Source organism: Leuciscus leuciscus (genome assembly GCF_965113295.1).
Source record: "Leuciscus leuciscus genome assembly, chromosome: 24".
Taxonomy (NCBI): domain Eukaryota; kingdom Metazoa; phylum Chordata; class Actinopteri; order Cypriniformes; family Leuciscidae; genus Leuciscus; species Leuciscus leuciscus.
In genome coordinates this window covers 20301766-20323443 of record NC_138723.1, presented here as the reverse complement: position 1 = coordinate 20323443, position 21678 = coordinate 20301766, and the positions used below count along the sequence as shown (strand labels likewise).

General features: G+C 37.1%; 1 protein-coding gene across 4 annotated transcripts in view; it reads left to right on the top strand.

Moving 5' to 3' along the window:
- robo3 (roundabout, axon guidance receptor, homolog 3) overlaps nucleotides 1–21678 on the top strand; it is an 81631-nt gene that overhangs the window by 26439 nt on the left and 33514 nt on the right. For 2 of the 4 annotated variants that reach the window (XM_082158249.1, XM_082158248.1), the window contains exons 3-7: nucleotides 11104–11261; nucleotides 13096–13216; nucleotides 13305–13443; nucleotides 14505–14632; nucleotides 15495–15506. In XM_082158249.1, coding sequence (XP_082014375.1) covers nucleotides 11104–11261; nucleotides 13096–13216; nucleotides 13305–13443; nucleotides 14505–14632; nucleotides 15495–15506 — 558 coding nt within the window. The remainder of the gene's footprint in view (nucleotides 1–11103; nucleotides 11262–13095; nucleotides 13217–13304; nucleotides 13444–14504; nucleotides 14633–15494; nucleotides 15507–21678) is intronic. The other 2 variants (XM_082158251.1, XM_082158250.1) reach the window with 1 other exon arrangement.

Here is a 21678-nt window from a genome sequence, read left to right as displayed (position 1 = left end):
AGTGTCTACTGACTCTCTTGTTCGATCTCGTTCATCAAAATGAACAAATCTTTTTTCGAGTCATTTCGTTCATTTAAGGGGCTTTAAATGTTATACTATTAACTGGCAAATTCCCAGAACACATCCACCTACGCAATCTTGATCATATTCTGAATTAAGAAATCATTATAATGCAGTCAAAAATCGTTTACAGGGAACATAAATAATTACTTTACCTTCCGAGTCTTTCGTTCATTTGTCACGTGACAGAAGCAATGAATGGATCGTTCATGAACGACTCATCACTTACGTTACAAATAAAAACAAAAAGCATGGGCTGTGGCAATCATTTTGAAATATAATATCTTGCAGCAACATGGAAAAAAAGAACTGTAGAAAGAAGAACAAGTTCATTTTTGTAACTGTGAACTTAGTTCAAAATTGAGTATGAACTATGAACTGAACTAGTTCATTTTAAAATTTGTGAACTGAACTTTGAACTATTCATGTAGAAAGTGAACTTTCCCAACACTGTATATATGTGTGTATAAACATTTATTAGAGATGCATTTATGTATCAGCCAATAATCTGTATCAGCCGATAAAAACGTATTTTCACCATCGGCCAATGATCAGGGCCGGTTATATCCTGTCAATCAAAAGGGGGTGGAAAAATGTTTTCAGACTGCAATTCATACTGTGTGTGAATTGCAAATCTCTGTTGTGTTAAATTTAGGGCAAGTTAACATGAAATAATGCCTTAACAGTTACAAAATAGTGACATCTATTTGACCCTATGAATCACCCGTAGTTCAAGCCAGGGTTGCCAGGTCCGTAGTTTTTCCCTACACCAAATATTATAAGTTGATTTTTGGATTTTATTACATATGATAAGAAACAAAGTCTCAGCTTTCAAATTCTGTCCATTTTATCATGAGATTCAAACAATAAATGGCATTTTGACGCTCTTGAATGTGTCGTGGCAGATTGCCATAGCATCTTAGTTTAAGCGGCAGCACGGACACCAGGAACAATACAGCCCAACTCTGACACCCTAGGGTGTAATGCAAGTTATAGCACGAAAAAACATGCATGAGCATCAGAAGGTATGTTGAAAGTTACCATACAACTTACAGAAATGAATCATGTCTCGTAATTGCTCAGTGTTTCAATCACGTCAATAAAGCAGCTTGTGAACAATGTCACTTAATAATGTTGCATTTACCTTAGTAAAGTTACCCAATGTTCATAGTTCGTTAGTTAGCTATATTTAAAAAAAAAAACACTAGAGAGGAGCTTATTTACTGTTATTTATATTCGTTTATTAATATATATATATATATATATATATATATATAGTATGTATGTATGTATGTTTGAGTTTGTAAGTGTGACAGTGACAATCACACAAGTCAAACATGCAAAATATATAATAAAATAATTCTTCGTGCTGGGTTGTTTTGGACAGTTAGATATTTCAGTTTACTCAGATGGCCATGGATCACTATGGGGGGGACATTTCATTAACAGAAAGGGGGGTGATGATGGACAAAGACAGAGTTCAGTCCCATCCTCTCATTAAGCTCGAAAAGTGCAGACCATCACTAGATTAAAGTAATCCTCTTTCTTTCCAAAGACCATGTCTCTATTAGCTTCCACCGTGGTCGGCCACACGCGCCGGATTAGACCACATCACTAATGGACTTATTGTTGTCGGTATCTGCATACAAAAAGACCAGCTATGGGGGGGCCTGGGGCTGTCCTCCTAGATGTGCCATCAATAAAAAGTTCCTCCCCTCCCTCATCCTCTTATCTCCTCTACTTTTGTTCTCCACTCAGGCGTTTTGTGGGCCAGCGTTATGTCCAGCAGCGCAGGAGCGGGTAACGGTTTACACACGCAACGCACCCAAGCACTGAATAATGATGAGTTTACAGTAGGGTGAACGTGTTAGACAGTCAGCCACCCACAGAGCAGCTGTTTCCCCCCAAAAAATACTTGATTGAAGTTGTTTAGTAGCTTCTGTTGTTACGAAATGCTTCATAATACATTGAAATTGGGACATAAGGGAGGTTATGCAAATGGTTTGGAGCTGACCTCTTATTAGGCATCAAAGATGAGAAAATTCGAGGCTTGTCTGATTTAGTTTAGATAATTTATTCTGATAAAAATGTTTTGATCTGCAAGTTAATGCTAACAAATGTATTGTCAAAGAGCTGAAACGGCCAAGACGAAGCGTTATTGTGTCTGGTGGAGAATCAGAACACCTCTATTAAAGTCTTGATTCCATCACAACAACATAGTGATGTAAGCAACTGAAACTTACCCATAATGCATTGTTAATGTGACTGACGGGCTAAAACTGGTAAGCTTGTTCTGGAGAGGATAGCTCACCCTAAATATGAAAATTAATTTGTTCACCCTCATTTCCAAATGATCCAAATCTGTATGAGTTTCTTCTGGAACACAGATATTTTGAACATGGTCTGTTTTTTAGTTTTTTTAAAGAATTATTTATATAGGATTATAGTATTTATTAATATTTTGAATTAGCCTTTATTTGTGTATTTTCATTGTTAACTTTTAGTTTAAGTTTTAAGTATCTATTTAAATAATTTTAAAAAGTAGTATTCGTATAATATAGCTTTAATTGATTTTTAGTTTTAGTAACTTTAATACTTCAACTTCAGTTAGTTCTCAAGGTGTATCATTTCAGTTTTTCATCTAATATTTATAGTTCATTTTATTTGAGCTTATTTCAAATATTTTTTATTAATAATAACAAAAGGCATATAGGTTTGGAATGATATCGAGGGCGAGTACATTTTTATTTTTAGGTGAACTATCCCTTTAAGGATTTGTTAGGAAAGAGGTGAACATGTTTGTGTTTTGTGTGTGTGTCTGTGGTTTATCCTGAGTGGCAGGCCGTCACATGCTGGGAAAGGTGTGAAGATTAACCTCCCATCTAGCTTTAGACCAGAGAGCCTGCGATTAACTTGAGGATAGAGCTGAGTCTTGGGAATGGACTTCCTCGGGTTCAGACACAAACACACTCTAAAACAGTTTTCAAAAACTTTTCAACCAGACTATTCTTACAGAAACATTTCGCGAATCTTTATGCAGTGCGAGTGCACATTTGAAATGACCCTCCCTGATGACATCTCTTCGTTAGTCTCCTCTGTGTAAAAGCACCTCTCTGTCATTTAAATGAGGCTGGCGTTCCCTGATGCAGCTAGCATGGGCCGCTCCAGGCAGCTGCTGGTGGGACAGTGATTAACAGTGAATGGGGTCGAGGTTAGAGTCGATTCCTCTGGCTCTGTGCCTCTGGATCCTACTGTTGGTCAAACGCCCCCTTTCTCCTCCTCCTTTTCGGGATAATGACACCCACCTCCTGCACTGCACATGCGGCCTTGCCAATAAAGAATACTCATTTATAACTTCAATTTGTCGCCCTGACATGGCGAGGGGTAAGAGGTTTCGGGGAACACCAGACGGGCCTGTTTATGGGCAGTTAAGAGCCTTGAAATGATGTACCTCGGCAGCACGTCTCATACATCTCTCCGTCTCTCATTCACTCCGTCCCTTATATAGAATGCATATCATTTCATCAGGCTGGAGAGGGGTGCTGGGGAGCGCTTTTGGGTCATAAAAAGATGAAATATCACTGTTATTTCTCAAGTCTTCACCGTGTCTGCCACCGCAACTAAGGGTTTACGAGCATTGTAAAGCTGACTTGTGTCTCAGAACATGCAGCCCAAGGATTGCATTGGTACAAATATTTATTTATTTACTTTTTATTTATTTATTTATTCTTTCTTTCTTTCTTACTTATGTATTTACTTACAAGTTACTTATTTATTTACTTGTTTTGTATGTTTTTATAGCAGATATTATAAATATTTATTTAGTTATTTGTTTCTTTGCAAACATTGCAATTGCTGTTTATTTTTTATAACTGTGTATACATATATTTACTTATAATACTTGTTAAAAAAATTTAAAACAAATAAATGCATTATTTTTTGTTTTATTTACATATTATTTGCTTATTATGTTTATTTATATAGTTGCTTTTTTGCTGATCCTATTTGATGTAGATGTATTTTTAAAACTACTTTAAAATTGAAACTGCACAACATTTTTCATTTTCACTTGTATTGTTTGTCCTGTGACGGTACCTGAATATTAACACCAGCCTGGTGGTTCAGAGCCTTTCTCACACATGGAGGAAATTATTTTTCATGCATAGTCACCACATCAGTGCATCCAGATGCTTTTCATCAATCAGCTGTGAAAGAGAGAGACGAAGAGAGCGAGGGATCCCAGCTGTTGTGTTCTAACAGGACTCAGGTGATGGTTAAGCAGCAGAGACAGCATCTAAATGAACGTCGAGACGAAGACAAACACGCACATGCTAATGCCACTGCAAACAAAAGCCGTAAAATAAACCGAAAAAAGTGAGTGTGGCGTACAAGCAGCGTTGATTTCCCACTGTCCCCAAGGCAATATCAGTCTGGGCTTCTGCCCTGAGCTCGCACCGGGCTCATTACGTCTGGAGAGGCCTCTTTGATCCTATCGGGGTTTGGGATGATGAAACGTTGAAGGCAGCAGATCGCTGTGTGTGTGCGTAGAATAGTGTGTATTAGTGTGTGGTGGAGGGGATGTTAGCTGGTGGGGGTTGAAAAGAGGGACAGATGTCCAAGCTGCACGTGCCTCAAGCGTCATATCCAACCCCCCAACTCCCCTGTTACCTCTCCACCCCTCTTCGCTTCTGTCCCACCACCCCCCGACTTCTGTCAGGAGCTGGCCCAGCCCGTGGGTCCATCGACTGCAACAGATGTGTTCGGCACTGAGCCATACTGATGCTAACCTGACTGCAGAAGACCTCTGAAATCCTACCTCTTCCAAGCTGCTGTGGCATCTCATAGCCAGAAGATATGAAACCTGATCTAGATCCTCTTATCCTCTGAAGAGCCATTGATGGCAGAGAAGATTAGAGTTGAAATTCCTCAAAATGTCACAAGTTCTTTGAGTTCTTTTGCTTGCAGTTGTGGGCAAGGCTGATATATTGTTTCCAGCCATAACTGACTTCAGGGCAGAGGTTTAGCCGCATCTATCCAGAGATTTGGAGGAAGATATTGAGATGTCCTTTCATGTGGGCCAAAGACAGGTGTATTCAAGAGACATACTCTTTCTCAAAGCTGCTGTAATTGTGTTGACTCCACAAGGGAACTCTTAGTGGCGGCCGCAAATCACTACAGAGAACAGAAGAGAATCACTCATACACCCAGACAGCTCAAGAGAAACCGCTTAAGCATCTCACTATAACATTTTTGCCTATGTTTTGCTGCACATGAGAGCATATTTCATGTGAGGACATATTTTTTGCGAATATTTTTGCGTATTACTACAATTTTCTGTAAAAAAATCTCTAAATTGTATGCACCAAATGCAGTATGCACACTACCAATCAAATGTTTGTGGTCAGATTTTTAAAGACTGCTGTCTTAATAGTAAAGACTGTTGAAGTAAAGACTGCTGAAAAATCAGCTTTATTGAAAGATTTTATTGTACAGTATTTATTTTATTTATTCATTTTCTTTATTATATATTTACATTGTTTTTGTTTGTTCTTGTTCAGCTTTGCTGTTACAGAATTGAATTATAATTTAAAATATTTATATAGAACAGTTATTTTGAATTGCAATAATATATCACATTAATAACTGTTTTACTGTATTTTTGATTTAATAAATGCATCCGTTGTGAGCATAAGACACTTCTTTCAAAAACTGTCCCTGAGGCCTTTTTTAGTGGTGGTGGGTGTCCGTATAAGTGGAAGTTTTTTTCCCTTTTCCTGCCTCAGGTCTGCCCTGGTCAGGGGTGGTCTGTTGTGGATAATTGGACGTCCAGGGGGCTGGAGGACAAATGTGACCATTTAAAGAAGATGAGAGAGTTGAGGAACCAGCGGACAGGCCTAAAGCTCTCCATATGTCCACACACGCAGATAATGATTAGCATTAAACCTCATCAATCAGATAAATCAATAGCCTGACGGTCAGCTACCACCTGTTCATCTGATTGTGCATGCTAAGCTCACATAGCTCGGATTTTAAGCGATGGTGGGATATTAATTAAATAGTAAGAAATCTAAACATGTAAGATGCATCATTGGGCACCTGTACATCCCCAAATCAAATTCACATTGGAGGGAGCGGTGCAGATTTTTAATATCAAGGCACACGGATTAGAGCTTATAAAACTGATATTGACATGGTTCATGATTTCCTGACCCGAATTTAATAAGATTAATACCTCACAACGATCATGCGCAGAGATTACATCCCATGTCTGCGCCGATGAAGCCATCTTCAGCAAGTGTTTGTCTATTTGTATGTCTGAGCGTGTGACAGATCGCTTCATGCAGAGAGGACAGATTGACAGATGACCAACTCAAATGCCGAAAGCGCCTCTGCGAACATAAACCTTTCATCACTGAGAGAGAGCCATTTGTCATTTGAATATTAGATTTTATTCATGAGTGATCGTAAAGCATGCAAGCTTTCAGGGAACAAAGTAACATGCTTTGAGTGCCTGATCACGCTTGACGGTAAACCATTTCATTAGGCGTGAATGACTGTGGATGCATTTGCGTGTTTAGTCTAAACTTCTATTTAGAAAGCTGATAAAAGTATCGAACACCATAAAAACAACCATGTTTAGAGCTGTCAAACTACTTTAAATGCACATTTTAGCAATGCAAACTGGTTGTAATGCTGAAAAAGACCTCAAACCTCAGACCACCGGAGGACCCGTCTCGACTTTTTGAATTGATTTCGTAAAGCCTTTCACCTGCCGCTCAGTGACTCAAACAAACAGACTCATTACTGTATAGACAGCTGCATTGGTTGCAAGTGAAAGCCCCCAGCAGAGTCATATGCTGGTGGTTTTAAGGGATACCTTACAATGTCAGAGACCCGACTTTAAAATTAATGAAGGACCGGGGATGAAGAATTGATTTTTTCGAGGGGAAAGGTTGCGAGTCGGGGGATTCATTAGCCATGCCCCACAGAATGCAGCTATAGTGGCAGCCAAGGGAGGTAATTGAAGTGGACTGCGGGTAGGATTACACCGACTTTGTTTTCAGAGGAGATAGAAAGATGGAGAGAAGTAGAAAGAAGGGGGTTTCCCCCCGAGGTCGACGTAAGGGGTTAAAGGTCATAGTCTTAATCCTTCATCCCTAGGGTTTATGGGTAATTGGCAGTCTAATCAGGGTTTATAGAAGCTCTCTTGCTCAGAGCTGGCCCAGGACTAGTTTAAAATTATACCCTTTCCCACCTGTTAGAGTCATTTGTACCTTATCTTAAGGAGTTGATTGTCAAGATAGGAACAGCAGAAGAAGATGCCTAGTTTTTATTAGCTTAGCAAGCACCTTTAATAATTATATAATTATAGACTTCTTGCCAATTTCTTGTTTACTAGAAGCCGTATTTGCAGCAAGAACGGGAAAGTTAACTTCATTTTCCCTCAGATTGGAGGGCGCCTCTCTCTGGATCTGTTGTTGGCTTGACAGGGCAACATTATATTTCCATAAGCCCATGGGACTGTACTGTTCAATTCTGTTTATATGCGTGTGAGTGCATGTGTGTTGAAATTAATTAGTTGAAAGCTCACATACAGTGTGTTTCAGGAGAGGTTCACAAGGTTAATTAAAGCTGCAGGTAGGGCCAGGGATTCAAGCTTGCCCAAATAGATTTGACTAACACTCAGCACCCTGCTCGCTGAAATCTTGTCAAGCCATTTAAGACTTGTTTTGAAACATTACTGCTGTTGTTGTAACATCTAATTAAGCAATAAGCCACTAAGGGACACGCAGAACAGTTATTTTACCACGGTTAGAGTAAAATAAGGGTATATATAATACAATAATTAGATAGATAGATAGATAGATAGATAGATAGATAGATAGATAGATAGATAGATATAATGTATTGTAAATTATATATACTCTCATTTTACTCTGACCATGGAGAAACAACTGTTATAAAATACTAGTATGTTTGATACTAAATATGAATTAAATTAATATTGAATTCAACTGGTGTTTGATCACATCGGCTGTTGTTTGTTGCCATTAGAGAAAAAATACCAAATTGTGAGCAAATCTTTAAATAGTTCACTAAAATGTGTTCGACAGAACTAGCTTTGGTTTTTCGCTATTTTAAAATGCGACATCAGTAGACATCCAATTATACTCATGCTTGTCAAGCAGGAATGCCTCCATTATTCACCATGGCATCCTCATGAAGTGTAATGTATATTCAAGCTTGATGCCACTCCATCGCATACATTTGAAGGGAAGGAAATTAAAACAGCAGCAGCTGACAGACATCCATTAGAGGTGCGATGAGGGCGCCCCAAATAGCTAACGCTAATATCTGCCTGTTCTGTTGTCCTGCTTTGGATTCATCAACAGTATATTAATTCACACATGCTCGGAGAGCTTCATTCATCAAACCGAACTCTCCCGCCCTGTCGTAATGACATTGTAGCGACATTAACGCAGTAATTTAGACGTAATGGCCGTACATTATCCATCCTAAAGTCAAAGCATACACGCTGATTCACTTACTCTCACATAAACACATCCTATGCACCAATTATATATTACCCATAATTAATAGTCAGAAATTTAATTCCTGCTGGTGTAAGGCTGTTATCCATCTGTGGCTTTTCAGTCTGTTTCGGCTATAATAAATCTTGCATTATATCGATCCATAGCACCTCTAAAGATTTGTGACTCTAATCTCGAGGACCCGCCGCAGAAACACTCCGGCTCCTCTGCTCATCAAGAGGTATTAGAGACCTTGAGATAGCATCAAACTCTCACTGACACGCTCGCGGTGCTGAAGGACAGCCGGTGTCCCCAAGCTGCAAACCTTGACTGTGGCGCCGTCGATCTATTATGTGCATGACAATGATATATTTTTGCAGATATGACTAATGTCTTGCATTTAAGAGCACACTCATACGCATTTATCTTGAATGCTAATGTATAATGGGGTAATTTGAAGGACAGGGGGACTTAAAAAGTGTTGTTTAATATATATATAAATGTTATTTATGTTGACTTTAGTGACTTTAAGTGTTACAAAGTGATTATTGTGAATAATTTTTGCAGATATAAACTGCTTTTCAATGAATTCACACATGCTGAAGCTCTACTAAACCCACTAGTGCTGTCTGTCTGGAATTGAAACCAATGTAGAGTTTTGAGAGGATTATCGATGCCACCACTTGGACTGTTTTAATATGCACAATTTTTACCCTATCATCGCTCTAGTCTCTATAATTAATGAATCACCGTTAGGGTTTGATGTGCATATTACGATGTCAAAGCTCAACCTCCGCAGCTTCAGAAGTCTGCCTTAATGTTAGGAAGTGTTCAAAAAGTTAGTGTAACACTTCTGATATGTCAGTTTCAGCTGAAACAAAAAAAGTTCTCTCGGCTCTCAAACTTTTTTGATTGCATGATTTTGAGGAGACGTGTGAAGCGGTCAGGCTGAGATAGAGGATGAGAGAGAGCATGAACGAGATGGATGGGAAGAGAGAGAAATGAGTGCCTTTGGACTGTTATCAGACCTGTGTCAATTCGGTTGGATTACAGAATTTGGAAAGGTTCAGGTCAGTCAAGAGAAAAGGACAGATTTAGAAAGGAAGCAGATAGGAGATACATTGTCTGAGAGAAAGCAAATTATGCAGTTGGGATAGAGATTCTTATTTGGGAAAGTACGTTTACAAAAATTAAGACCAGGTACCTGTATATCCTAGACTAGAGTTAATCTGAAATAAGAAACTGTCTATTAGGAAGGAACTCTTTCAAAACAAAATTGTACATCTGGGATAGATTCTGCATAAAAATTTTCCATTAAAATATGCTTTGCATTTCTATTGGCCTTGAGCACCCTTGGATAAATGGGATTAATGGGTAGGTTTTTTTATACCCTTAAATGGAGATGGGCGTGTGTTATGATAATTACCATCTACTAGCACATGCTCCCCTCATTTATAATAATTAATCAACAAGGAATGAGAACAAATGTCTCCTGTTGTGAAGCTGTTGTGAAAATTTTACACGAGAACTGTTTCTGTGTGAATAAGCAGCAAGCAAATTATTAGTGAATGAGAAAAGGAAAGGTGAAATTGCTGTTATATCAAGATAAGAAAAAAAAATACAATAGGATTTTGCAAGCAGAATTTCTTCAGGCACTATTTAGTGTCTGCTGCCTGTTTCAGTGTTTGAGTTCAGTCTGTTCCCTTTGGCTAAGGGAACTTTAAAATTCCCTCTATCACGCCTTGATGACTAAAACAGGGTCCTATTTCAGTGAATTTATTTGCTGTCTGAGCTCTGGATATTGTGTTCTGAGTGAGAGAGCCATAGTTTGGTTCACTTTTGGATCTCATCCAGCGCAATATCGGAAGACTTCCACTTCATACACTCTATCTGAACGAATACCTTTCGCTCTGGGGCACATACACCAATTGGAAACGTGCAGTTGATAGAGCACTGTCCAGATTAAAGTATTGGCAGTGCCGGCACTATGAAATCTGATAAATGGCAATAAAATGAAAATCCAGATTGAGAGGGGAACTGTTATCATCAGCCCCAAAGGTGCAGGAAGGTCGATTGAAGGATATTTGTGCTTGTGTAACCCCATTTGTGTTTAAATGTGCTTTGTTTGTGTTTTGTACATAATTTCATTTTTGTGTCAGTTATATTTTTCTTTTTGTGATTATTTTTTTTTTGTCAGTATCAGTAACAAAAAAAATTGTGGTTTTGCCTGTGTCTAACTGATTTAATTATTCATAGTCATGTGTTAGAGGAAACAATGCATTATTTATTAGGCCGACATGGACAGTGAGCAAATTAAGACCAGAGGGAGAGGGGGAACAGGACAACATTGCAAACAAATTAAACCAGAAAAAAACTAACAAAGTGATTTCATAGCAATAAACTAATATCCCAAAATGCTGCTGCATAGCACAACAAGTGCAGCTGTTTGTGGAGTCATTATATTTGTTGTGGTCGTTTTCTGATTATTTTCATCTTTTCTCCGTTTCTTCAGTTCTCCGGGATGATTTCCGACAGACCCCCAGTGACGTGGTGGTGGCAGCAGGAGAGCCGGCAGTGATGGAGTGCATCCCTCCTCGAGGCCATCCAGAACCCACTATCTCCTGGAAGAGGAACAATGTGAAAGTGAACGACAAGGACGAGAGGATTACGGTGAATGTTCTCTTTCTTTCTTTCTTTCTTTCTTTCTTTCTTTCTTTCTTTCTTTCTTTCTTTCTTTCTTTCTTACAGCACAACTGTTTTCAGCATTGATGATAATAAGAAATGTTTCTTGAGCAGCAAATCAGCATATTAGAATGATTTCTGAAGGATCATGTGATTCTGAATACTGGAGTAATGGCTGCAGAAAATTCAGCTTTGACATCACAGGATTAAATTACTTTTTAAAATATATTCAAATAGAATATTTATTTTAAGTTGTATTAATATTTTACATTATTACTGTTTTACTGTATTTTTGATCAAATAAAGGCAGCCTTGGTGAGCATTAGGGCTGCCTTCAACTAAAGGTTTTTCTAGTCGACTAGTAGTCGTTCAGTCAACTAATCGCGTGTTTATATTAATAATCTATAAATCATTATAATGAGCCTTTAATTGCCTATTTAATACATTGCCTTATACTCAAATACTCAAACACACGCATAAAGCTTGCCACAGCGCACCGGCAAACTTAATGATCATGAATTGGGAGACTGTCAAAACATTTTAATAATTTATTGATAATGTTTTCTGTTTTCAGCTGCAGAGATTAAGTCGACAAGGCTGACTCGTCATCTCCGCAGTTGTGGACGCGCCTATATGCACGTTTCATACGGATTACAAAATCTGAGAATATTTAATTTCCTTTTGAATTGGACCATTTAAAAGTAGACATTTCCAGCTTTCTATAGATATATTTCTCATGTCTGTTAGGCAAGTATACACTGAGTTTCCGTTCACTGAGACCGGAACTGCAGAAAACACATCCTGATTGTTTTCATAATTTTACAAAAGCACAACATTTTGTTGTTATTGTGAGTTTACAGAAATAAAAGTAGACCCTTTACAGTTTGCATTACTCTTATCTGTACGACCTTTGTATGTGTTTTAAGTTAATGCAAGTGATCGTGCCGGCGCCTGTATGTCATGCAGTTAGCGCGCTCTCCACACTAACACTTGAAATTGAACACTTGACTTGTGAAGTTGCTACTAGTGCTAATAGTGATAAGCCATATTTGAGGTCGATGAATGATAGACGAATGTTTGGATTTCCTGCCGTTAACGATCTGTCCCTCACGGACTGCATGATTTTGAAGTTTTTTTCTGCTACTAAACGACTAATAAAATGTTGGTCGACCAAACCTCTTTTAGTCGAATAATTGACTATTGGGGGGCAGCCCTAGAGAGCATATGAGATTTCTTTCAAAACAATAAAAAATATTACTGACCTCAAACCAATGGTAATGTAAATTTTTCCAATACTATATGAATAAAATACAAAATATTTGATATTGATTTTGAATAAAAATAAAAGCATGCATTTTTGAACATTTCAAGACGTTCACATAAGACATTGCTCTTAATAACTCACACAAACAGCCAACAAATAGGAATTTATCTTTTTTATCTCTCTCTCTCTCTCTCTCTCTCTCTCTCTCGCTCTCGCTCTCGGTTCTCTCAACATTACAACACTTACCTTTTGTTTGTCTGTCTCTCTCTTACAGTCATTCCTATGACTCTCCTATCAACCACTTGACTAAATGGGCTATTACAGCACTTTTACTAAATGTATCAGTTTGGCCGTCCTCTCTGTGTCAAGTGTTTCAAAAACAATCAAACTCGCTTTGCTGTAGTATTTATGGTTTTTCAGTGCCCAGAAACCATGTTCATAAAACATCACAGCATGGTTGGCTTCCAATGGGGACCAACTCAGTTTTTAGTGTCTTTTTCCCTTAGATGTTTTATAAATGCATACCCCTGACAGATCTTGATGTACTTTTCTTTACAGATCCGTGGAGGGAAGCTGATGATCTCTAACACCCGGAAGAGCGATGCAGGAATGTATGTGTGTGTCGGCACTAATATGGTTGGAGAGAAGGACAGTGATCCTGCTGAGCTTGTAGTGTTTGGTAGGTTTGTAGTTCTACTTTTTTTATCTCTCTTTTATTTTCTCTCTCTTTCTTACACTGATGTCTTTGGAATCTCTTTCTCCTGTAGAGCGGCCCATGTTTGTACGTAGACCTGTAAATCAGGTGGTCCTCGCTGATGACACCGTGGATTTCCAGTGTGAGGTTCAGGGAGACCCCACTCCCACCATACGCTGGAAGAAAGAGGAAGGAGAACTGCCTCGGGGAAGGTGAGACCTAAATGCATGCATTAGCAAAATGATAAAAGATGATTATGATTAATGGATTAATTTTATGGATTTTATATTATAATATAATTTAATGAATAATAATAGTAAACAGACATTTTTAACAACAGTAGTACACATTTAATAAAAATAATAATAATTTGATTTATTAAAAATACATGTAATTTAAAAATATTAATACATGCATACATACATAATGTATATATATGATATGATTATAATTCTACTTATATATTCAATAACTTATTATTATAAGTGGTAGTAGTAGTGGTAGTATTACATTTGTACTATTATAAAAAAAATATTAAATTATCATTAAATATATTTTTATTACATCTGTGCAACAATTAATCACGATTAATCGCATCCAAAAAACAAAAATTGTGTTATATATATAATAAAAAATATACATATATATGTATGTATGTGTGTGTGTGTGTGTATATATATATATATATATATATATATATATATATATATATATGTATATGTGTATATATATATATGTGTATGTGTGTGTACTGTGTATAATTATGTTGTGTATATATAAATACACACATGCATGTATATATTTCAGAAACATTTGCTTGTATATACTGTATATATATTTATACATAATTTAGATTATATATCAATATAAATATTTTATATATAAATAACACATTTTTCTTAAATATATATTATGCATGTATATACACAACATATATATACACAAAATAATTATACACAGTACACACACATATATAATGTAAACTTTTATTTTGGATGCGATTAATCACGATTAACTGTTGCACAGCCCTTATTTTTATATTGTTTCACACTTTATAATTATTCTGGCAAATTCTGAAATTTAAATATATATTTTCAAAACTCATTGAACACTGTTAGCAGCAGATGTTAATCACACTGAAGCTTAACAGTGTTAAAATCCACTGTAGCGAAACATTGCTGATACAGCTGGCAGAGAACAGTGGGTCTCAGTGTATAGACAAAAATTAGAGAGTAACTTTGTTGTGTGTGTGTGTGTGTGTGTTTCCGGGCAGGTTTGAGATTCGTGCCGACAACAGCCTGCGTCTTACTCAGGTGAAGGCTGAAGATGAAGGCTCGTACACCTGTTTATCTGAGAACAGCGTGGGCAAAGCCGAAGCATCCGGAACACTTCAGGTCCACGGTGAGTTACAACAACTCTGCAGATGCACAAATGCTGCTTAGCTCAGTAACTCTCTCTCTCAAACACACACGCATACACGTCCACACAGCAGCACATCTGACGGATTTGACAATAATTCTATTATATTCTTCCCTCTGACTTTAGCATCTTTCTCTCACACACTCAACCGAGTCTGAATTTTATTAACCGGAGCCCGCACACTCACACACACGTGCTTGCCTTGCATTTTGCTGATTACAGGAGTGAAGTATGGCAAAAGCCATTTATTTAAAGCTGCCAGATGCAATTAACATAATTCCATCTGGTTAGAGGCACATCTTGCTTCATAAAACATGACTGTGGGCTCGGGAACATGCACACATTAAGAATATTCCACACACTTAATAGATGTTTATAGCAGCACACTTGCTGTGAATGATTTCACCTGACAGCTGATGGAAAATGATTCAAAGTGTGAGTGAAGCTGAAATATTATTAGTACAGCTTTATATATGTATTAATATATTGAAATATTTTCAAATATTAAACGTGTTTTATAAACCATGTTATGAGTGTTGTCATGGGAACTAATATTTTTGTGAGCCTAAGGATGCCAACAGCTCAGAGTCATCTTGTAATTATGGTAATTCCAACATGACATGAACAAAACATAAATTTAGAGTTTCTCTCATCACTTTTTCCTCATCACCTCTTCTTCCTGTTACTGCCGCCCATTGTTGTTTCATACTACTTGTTTCATTAATCACTCAGAATATTTTTTTCTTTCATTTTCTAAATACAAAACAAATTTCCAACTTTCCAATCCACTCATCTCATTTTTATCATTTTTTTTTGTCTTTCTCCATCCTCACCTCCATTATAGTGGGCCCATCTCGTAAGTACCATTTCATTTCTCTGCATGCGTGTGGGTGTGATTCACATGTTTTGGAGGCTGTGATTGGTCGTGGCAGGGTTAAGACCCTGTGCTGACCATTCACTTCTGCATACTTGCCTCTTCCTTATTGTAATTTCTCTTCAAATTTCCTCTTAAAGGGATAGTTCACAAATATGAAAATTCTGTCATTTTTTTTCATCCTCATGTTATTTAAAACCCATATGGCATTCCTTATTCTGCGGAACTGTATTTCAAAGAATGTTTCAACTGTTTTTGTCAGTAAAAGTCAATGGGGTCCAAAATAACTCTGAACCCAAATGACTTTCTTTTTTTTTTGGACGCAAAATCACTGAGACATTTTTTTTAAATATCTTCTTTAGTGTTTCACAGAACAAAGGAAGTCAAACTGGTTTGGAATTATTTTTGGATGAACTATCCCTCTACATACAGAAGTAATGAGTGACTATTCTAGTCCAGCTCATTATTTCTGATATGCAGAGCAGTAACACTGGATTTTACAGGTAAAACCGACATTGAAAATGCAGGTATTTGAACTTCAGAGGCTTTTTGAAGTGTTGAATGATCTGGATGTCCTTTACTGAGGAGAAGTAGAAAAGGTCATTATCGAGCCCAGCATACGAGTGACCTCTGTGAGAATAGTGTGATCACATTACAGAGACACTGAAAGAGAGGACACCTTTGACACCTTTGCTCTGGTGCTTGACCATCACTGCTGCAATGCCCATAGTAAATCAGTGGATGTGAGTTCTAGAAGATCTGAGGGATTTGGAACTGATTTTTTCCCCCACAATGGTTTTGTGCAGTGTGGCCCAGTCAGTCAGCTAGAACAACTCCATATTGTCAGCAGAAACCACTTGGTTTTGGCGTTGAAGCCCTGCGGAGTCACCAAGCCTACAATCGTTTTACCCTTAAAAGTGTTCATAAATAGCATAAAATAAATACTCGCACTTTTGCTTTTTTTTAGAACTGGAGTTTTATACCACTTGCTTTGTTTTTCTTTCAAGAACTGTATTTAACTTAAGGCACAATGAGGAGTACATGTGACCAAGTAATTTCCAGATACGTTATTTCTGTCAAGGAAAACAAGTGGAAGGACTATATCTGATGCTGACGGAGCACTTCAGTGATAGACAGACAGACAGACAGACAGGCAGAATAAAAGAAAGAACATGTTTTCAGAGGGAAGCAAGGGCGTTCTGCTCCATTTTAAGGGGGTAAAAAGAAACTGTTCCCAGCAGGGTGTTAGTTTTCATTCAACCCAACATGGGTCTTTGGTGCTTTTATTTTCTCCTTTGTTATGTGTCTTGGATGAGATGCATTTAATGGAAAATTTGGGAAATTGAAAGTTTGGGAGTACTTTCAGAGCTATTCAAACTGTTTTTGTTGTAATTTTTAGCCTAACAAAGGATATCATAGCTCTGTTCCAAGATGTATTGAGCTGCTCACCTAGGCAACATTTTTAGGTCATTTTAAGTCAATGTCAGAGTTATTGCAAACAGTACCTAAAGGAAGATTGTATCCCTCAGATGTTTGTCATCAGGGGAAATCTCAGTTATTTTCAGCTCTAGGAAGATTTTGGGACGAATTTGATAAATTAAAATGTTCTAACCTTTTCAGAAACTTTTTTGGAAGACAATCTTTGTTTGGTCTTTTTGTCAGAGAAAAATTCTTATAAGCTGAAGATTTATGCACAAATCTCAGTTTGTTGAAATACAAGTTTAATATGTTTTGTGTTAATATATAAAGTGTTTTGTTCACAATCTAAGCAGTATCTCACATATCCTTCATGTATACTATACCATTCATGTTTTGGGTCGTAAGATTTTTTTAAATAGTTTTTGAAGGAAGTCTTTTAAATTGTTTTTGAAAGAAGTCATTTATCAATTTAATGTGTCCTTGCTTAATAAAAGTATTAATTTCTTTCCAAAAAATAAAAATACTGACCCCAAACCTCTGGATGGTAGTGTACACGGCAATCCCAACAAGCTACTTTTAAACTCTATTGCAATCATCTTGTTTTTCACAGTCTTAAAAAGTAGATTTTGGGATTTGCAACAGGGCTATAAAATTAACTTGGTTTTAGACTTCTAAGCTAGATAAGTGTGTCAGAACTCTCTGTATTCAGTGGAAAAGCCAGACATTTAATACACATGGGTTAGATTAGTCAGACTTTGTGCAAGGGAGAAACAGGAATAGATTCTGTCTTCTTTCTGCTAAAGATGACGGATTGGTTTCATCATTTGCATGTTTTCAACATCATGAAATAATCCATGGCATTTTCCTCAACTGCCCTCTTCATTAGCATGTCTAAGAGCTGAGACAATAAATATGAAATAAATCCATGTAGCAGCGATTTACACCAGATAAATCCTGCTGCACTGGGGCGCCTCTCCAACGGTGCTCATTTTAAGCTGTCCTAAAAAAAGTGTTTCCAATTTCAAACTCTGACAGGACTGATCTTAGCCAATGCATATTACTGCATCCTCAAGGGGGGTATTTAAAAAAGCACAAGCTTTCTTAGAAACCACATTTATGCAGATTATGCTCTCATTTTGATAATGCAGTATATGAATACTGAATGAAATATACAGCTTATGAATTTGGCAGGTATTGCTGGACAGAAAAGGCTGCTCAGCTAGGCATTGTAAACATATGCCCTGTATTGGTGTAGATAACCTGCAATGCTGTAAAGCGTTTAATCGGTTACACTCTAAAGACTGTATTAATTGCATGTAGGGGGTTTTAATTGCGGCGCTGAGCACTGAAGCATGTCCCTTCCACACTTTCTGTCTGCATCACTGTTCAACGCTGACAACTGCCTGTCATTGCGAGTCCCTCTGGGGATAGACACGGTGTTTGAAGACATGTTTTGTTGGCGGTGTATGTGCATACGAGTTTGTGGCTGTGTATTCACTAACCACTAACTCTCCCAGAGGGAGCATGAAGGTGTTGGATCCTTGCGCGTGTTGTGGGCAGTCTTAGGAGGACACAAAGTTCCATGAATAATTTTTAGCTTTCAGCACTTTTGTTTAGTCTTTTGGGTGGGTGACACTTTTGACCTGTCACTAACCAGCCAGCCAGCCTGGCACCTTCACAGCTCCGTCTACTGCTATTCCATCAAATACACCATCTGTGATATTTCGAGGAAAACATCTCCAGAAAGACTTATTATAGATATCTTAACAGATGGCTTTCTATCTATAACTTGGAATAGTTGTAGTTGATTTTATGGCTGAGCATTCATGTTTAACTTTACAAGTGAAATTAATGTGTATCCTATAAATTATTATTAATAATAATAATACATTTAAGATTATATAATTATTTATTAATATTTATATGATGTATAATTAATTATTATTATTAGTAGTAGTAGTAGTATATTATTATCAAATATAAATGTTTTTAATGTTATTATTTGTACCATTTATTCTTAAAAAAAAATATATATATATAAAAAAAATAACATGGCATTCTGTTCTATAACTTGGAATAGTATTTTATGGTTGTAGTCTTTTTTTTATTTTTTTTTATGGCAAACTTCAGAAGATAAATGAATGTGCATCCCTAACAATAATATTAACAACATAAACAACAACAACAATAAACATTATTAATAATAATTTATTAAAATTACATTAATATTAAAGGGTTTTTTTCAATTTGTTTTTCTTTTTATTATATTAATTTATGTATCTTAATTTATTTGGCCCATATTTCAAAGACTTTCTCATCCATTTGATTTGTCTTTTAAAAGCATGGCATGCTTGTTGGCGGTAGAGGTATAATGTATATTTTAAATCCTTTCTTAAATCTTCTTCCTGTCATAACACATTTGCATGTATGTGACACCTCCATTCTCTCCTTCTGCAAAACTCCATGCTGTTTCTGTAATGTTATTTTAACTAGTAATTATTTATCACAGCCCAGGGCACATTTTCGTGGGAGCATTCACTTCTTGCTGCTAAATTGTTAAGTCATATTTTTAGAGTGAAATCCCTTGAGACAGTATATGTTTAAGTAACATCTCTCTCTTTTTTTTTCTTTTTTTTTTGTCTGACAAAAATTCTGATTTTATTTCTGATTCTGATTAAAAAATGTCCACTTGTATTTTCACATTCACATATATGTTTTTGCATATTTAGAGAGAAGGATATTTATAGGTTCATGATATTTACATAATTCATGATATTGCATACAGTTAAGTCAATATTTCATTCCTTGCGTCAGCCCAGGTGAGAAATACAGTCAATCCCGGAAGGCAAATGGGAAAATTGCTATCATTGCCTCTCCAGTTTGCTTTGAAGTCTCTCTAGACTTGTGTCCCAAATTATAGTGGCAAGGGATGTTGCAGATTTGACCTCCAGGGTCAGTGATATGGCTTCTGCTTGACCTCTGGACAGCAACCTCGTGACCCCTGTGGCCAGGCTCCCTAGTGGGCCTTGTTCTGTTTCAGCATGCATGTCGCCTCCAGGCTGTGATGCAGCCTACGCTCCACGACAGAGTCTACGAGAAAAGCCAGCAGGCAGGCAGGGAGCCAATCGGGAAATTGATCTAAGACAGCTGCATTGATTGCATCTTTTGGATTGTATTTGACTTTTGTAATGAAAGAGACAAAAAGAAATAGAAAAAGGAGTGACTAAGCAAGTGGTGGGGTGAAATAAGAGAGTGATTGAGGTAGATTGTGAGACAAATAGAGTGCAGTTTGTTAGTCGCATTAGTAGGGAAGGTGCGAACGCTATCAGCCCTTCGGCTTGATGAATTAGTGGGAAATTTGAGGTGAGCTAAAGGAGAAAGCCCTTCCTGAGTATAAATGCGTGTTGTCAGAGCTGACGCGTCACTCTAATCGTGTGTGAAACGCAAAAAAAAAATTGCACAGGAGTGGGAAGGAGGATGAGAAATCAATTAGCATGTGAAGGTTAAAGGTGACAGCGTTGCACATTCACAGGCGCCTGATAAAGGGCAATAGCACGGAAATAATCAATACCCATCAGCCCCAGCCGAGCTCAAACATGAAGGCCGATCATCAGTTTAGTTTATATTCCACCCTCGTTGCTAAAATTCCAAACCCTGTCTATCATGCAGCATCCTCTACTAATATGGGAGTTTGTTCTTGTGTTAATTTTGTCAGCTTTTTCTTCTTTTTTTTCCCAATTTAGTCTTAGTCCTGTGTCAAATGTACTTTTTAGTTTTTTATCATATTTAGTCAACCTTGTTTTGTTTTTGTTTAGTCAAGTTTTAGTCGACTAAATGTTTTTAGCCCTATTCGGACGGACTAGTTTTCTAAACGATGTTCGAGTTACAATTTTCTGCCTGTGATTTCATGTACCGATTCGGACTGGACTCTGCATTTCTCCAACACTCTGTGTTTATTACATAGATGGTAAGTGTGTCTAGATATGGCCGTTACAGAATGTCACGTGCTGCATTTGCGTGCATTACGTATGACGTATTTGTCTTAAGTTATTATTTATTGATATCATTTAAATGTATTAATAAAACCCTATTTAAGTAACTTCACGAGTTTATAGAAGTGGCTGTTTATAATAACAGTCAACCCGCTCCGAGCGGGATTCAAACCGGGTCTCCAGTGTGGGAGACGGGCACGCTAACATTGACACTAAAGATTGTAGCCTCTAGCGTCAGTCTGTGAAACATGATTTTCTCAAGCGTCCCCCTGGAAATCTAGTCCCTTCCGAATAGGGCAAGTTTTAATCAATGATACCTTAGTCACATTTTGGTCATGCTGCATAATGGTTAAACTGATAATAATCTTTATTTTGCATTATTCTACATTTCAGCAGAATTATTGCACTTTCACATATAAGCACAAATCAAGAGAATGTCAACTCATATGCATGTTTCTATTCTTTTTTTTACCTCATCTAGTATGCTGATTTATTATAGGCTATTTATCATATAAATTAACATAATCTTTTTCTACATTATGAAAACTAGTAAAACATGTTCTCTCAAAGTTAAAAGTGAAATTCCAGTAATTCCAAATTACATTAATGTGACAGCAAAAAAGACTTTGTATTGTCACACAGAGGTTGGTTAAGTGCAATTATTCACTAACCACAATTGCAAACAATATAGTTGAGATCCATGTTTGGATTTATTAAAGTTCATCACTGAGAAGCTTTGATTA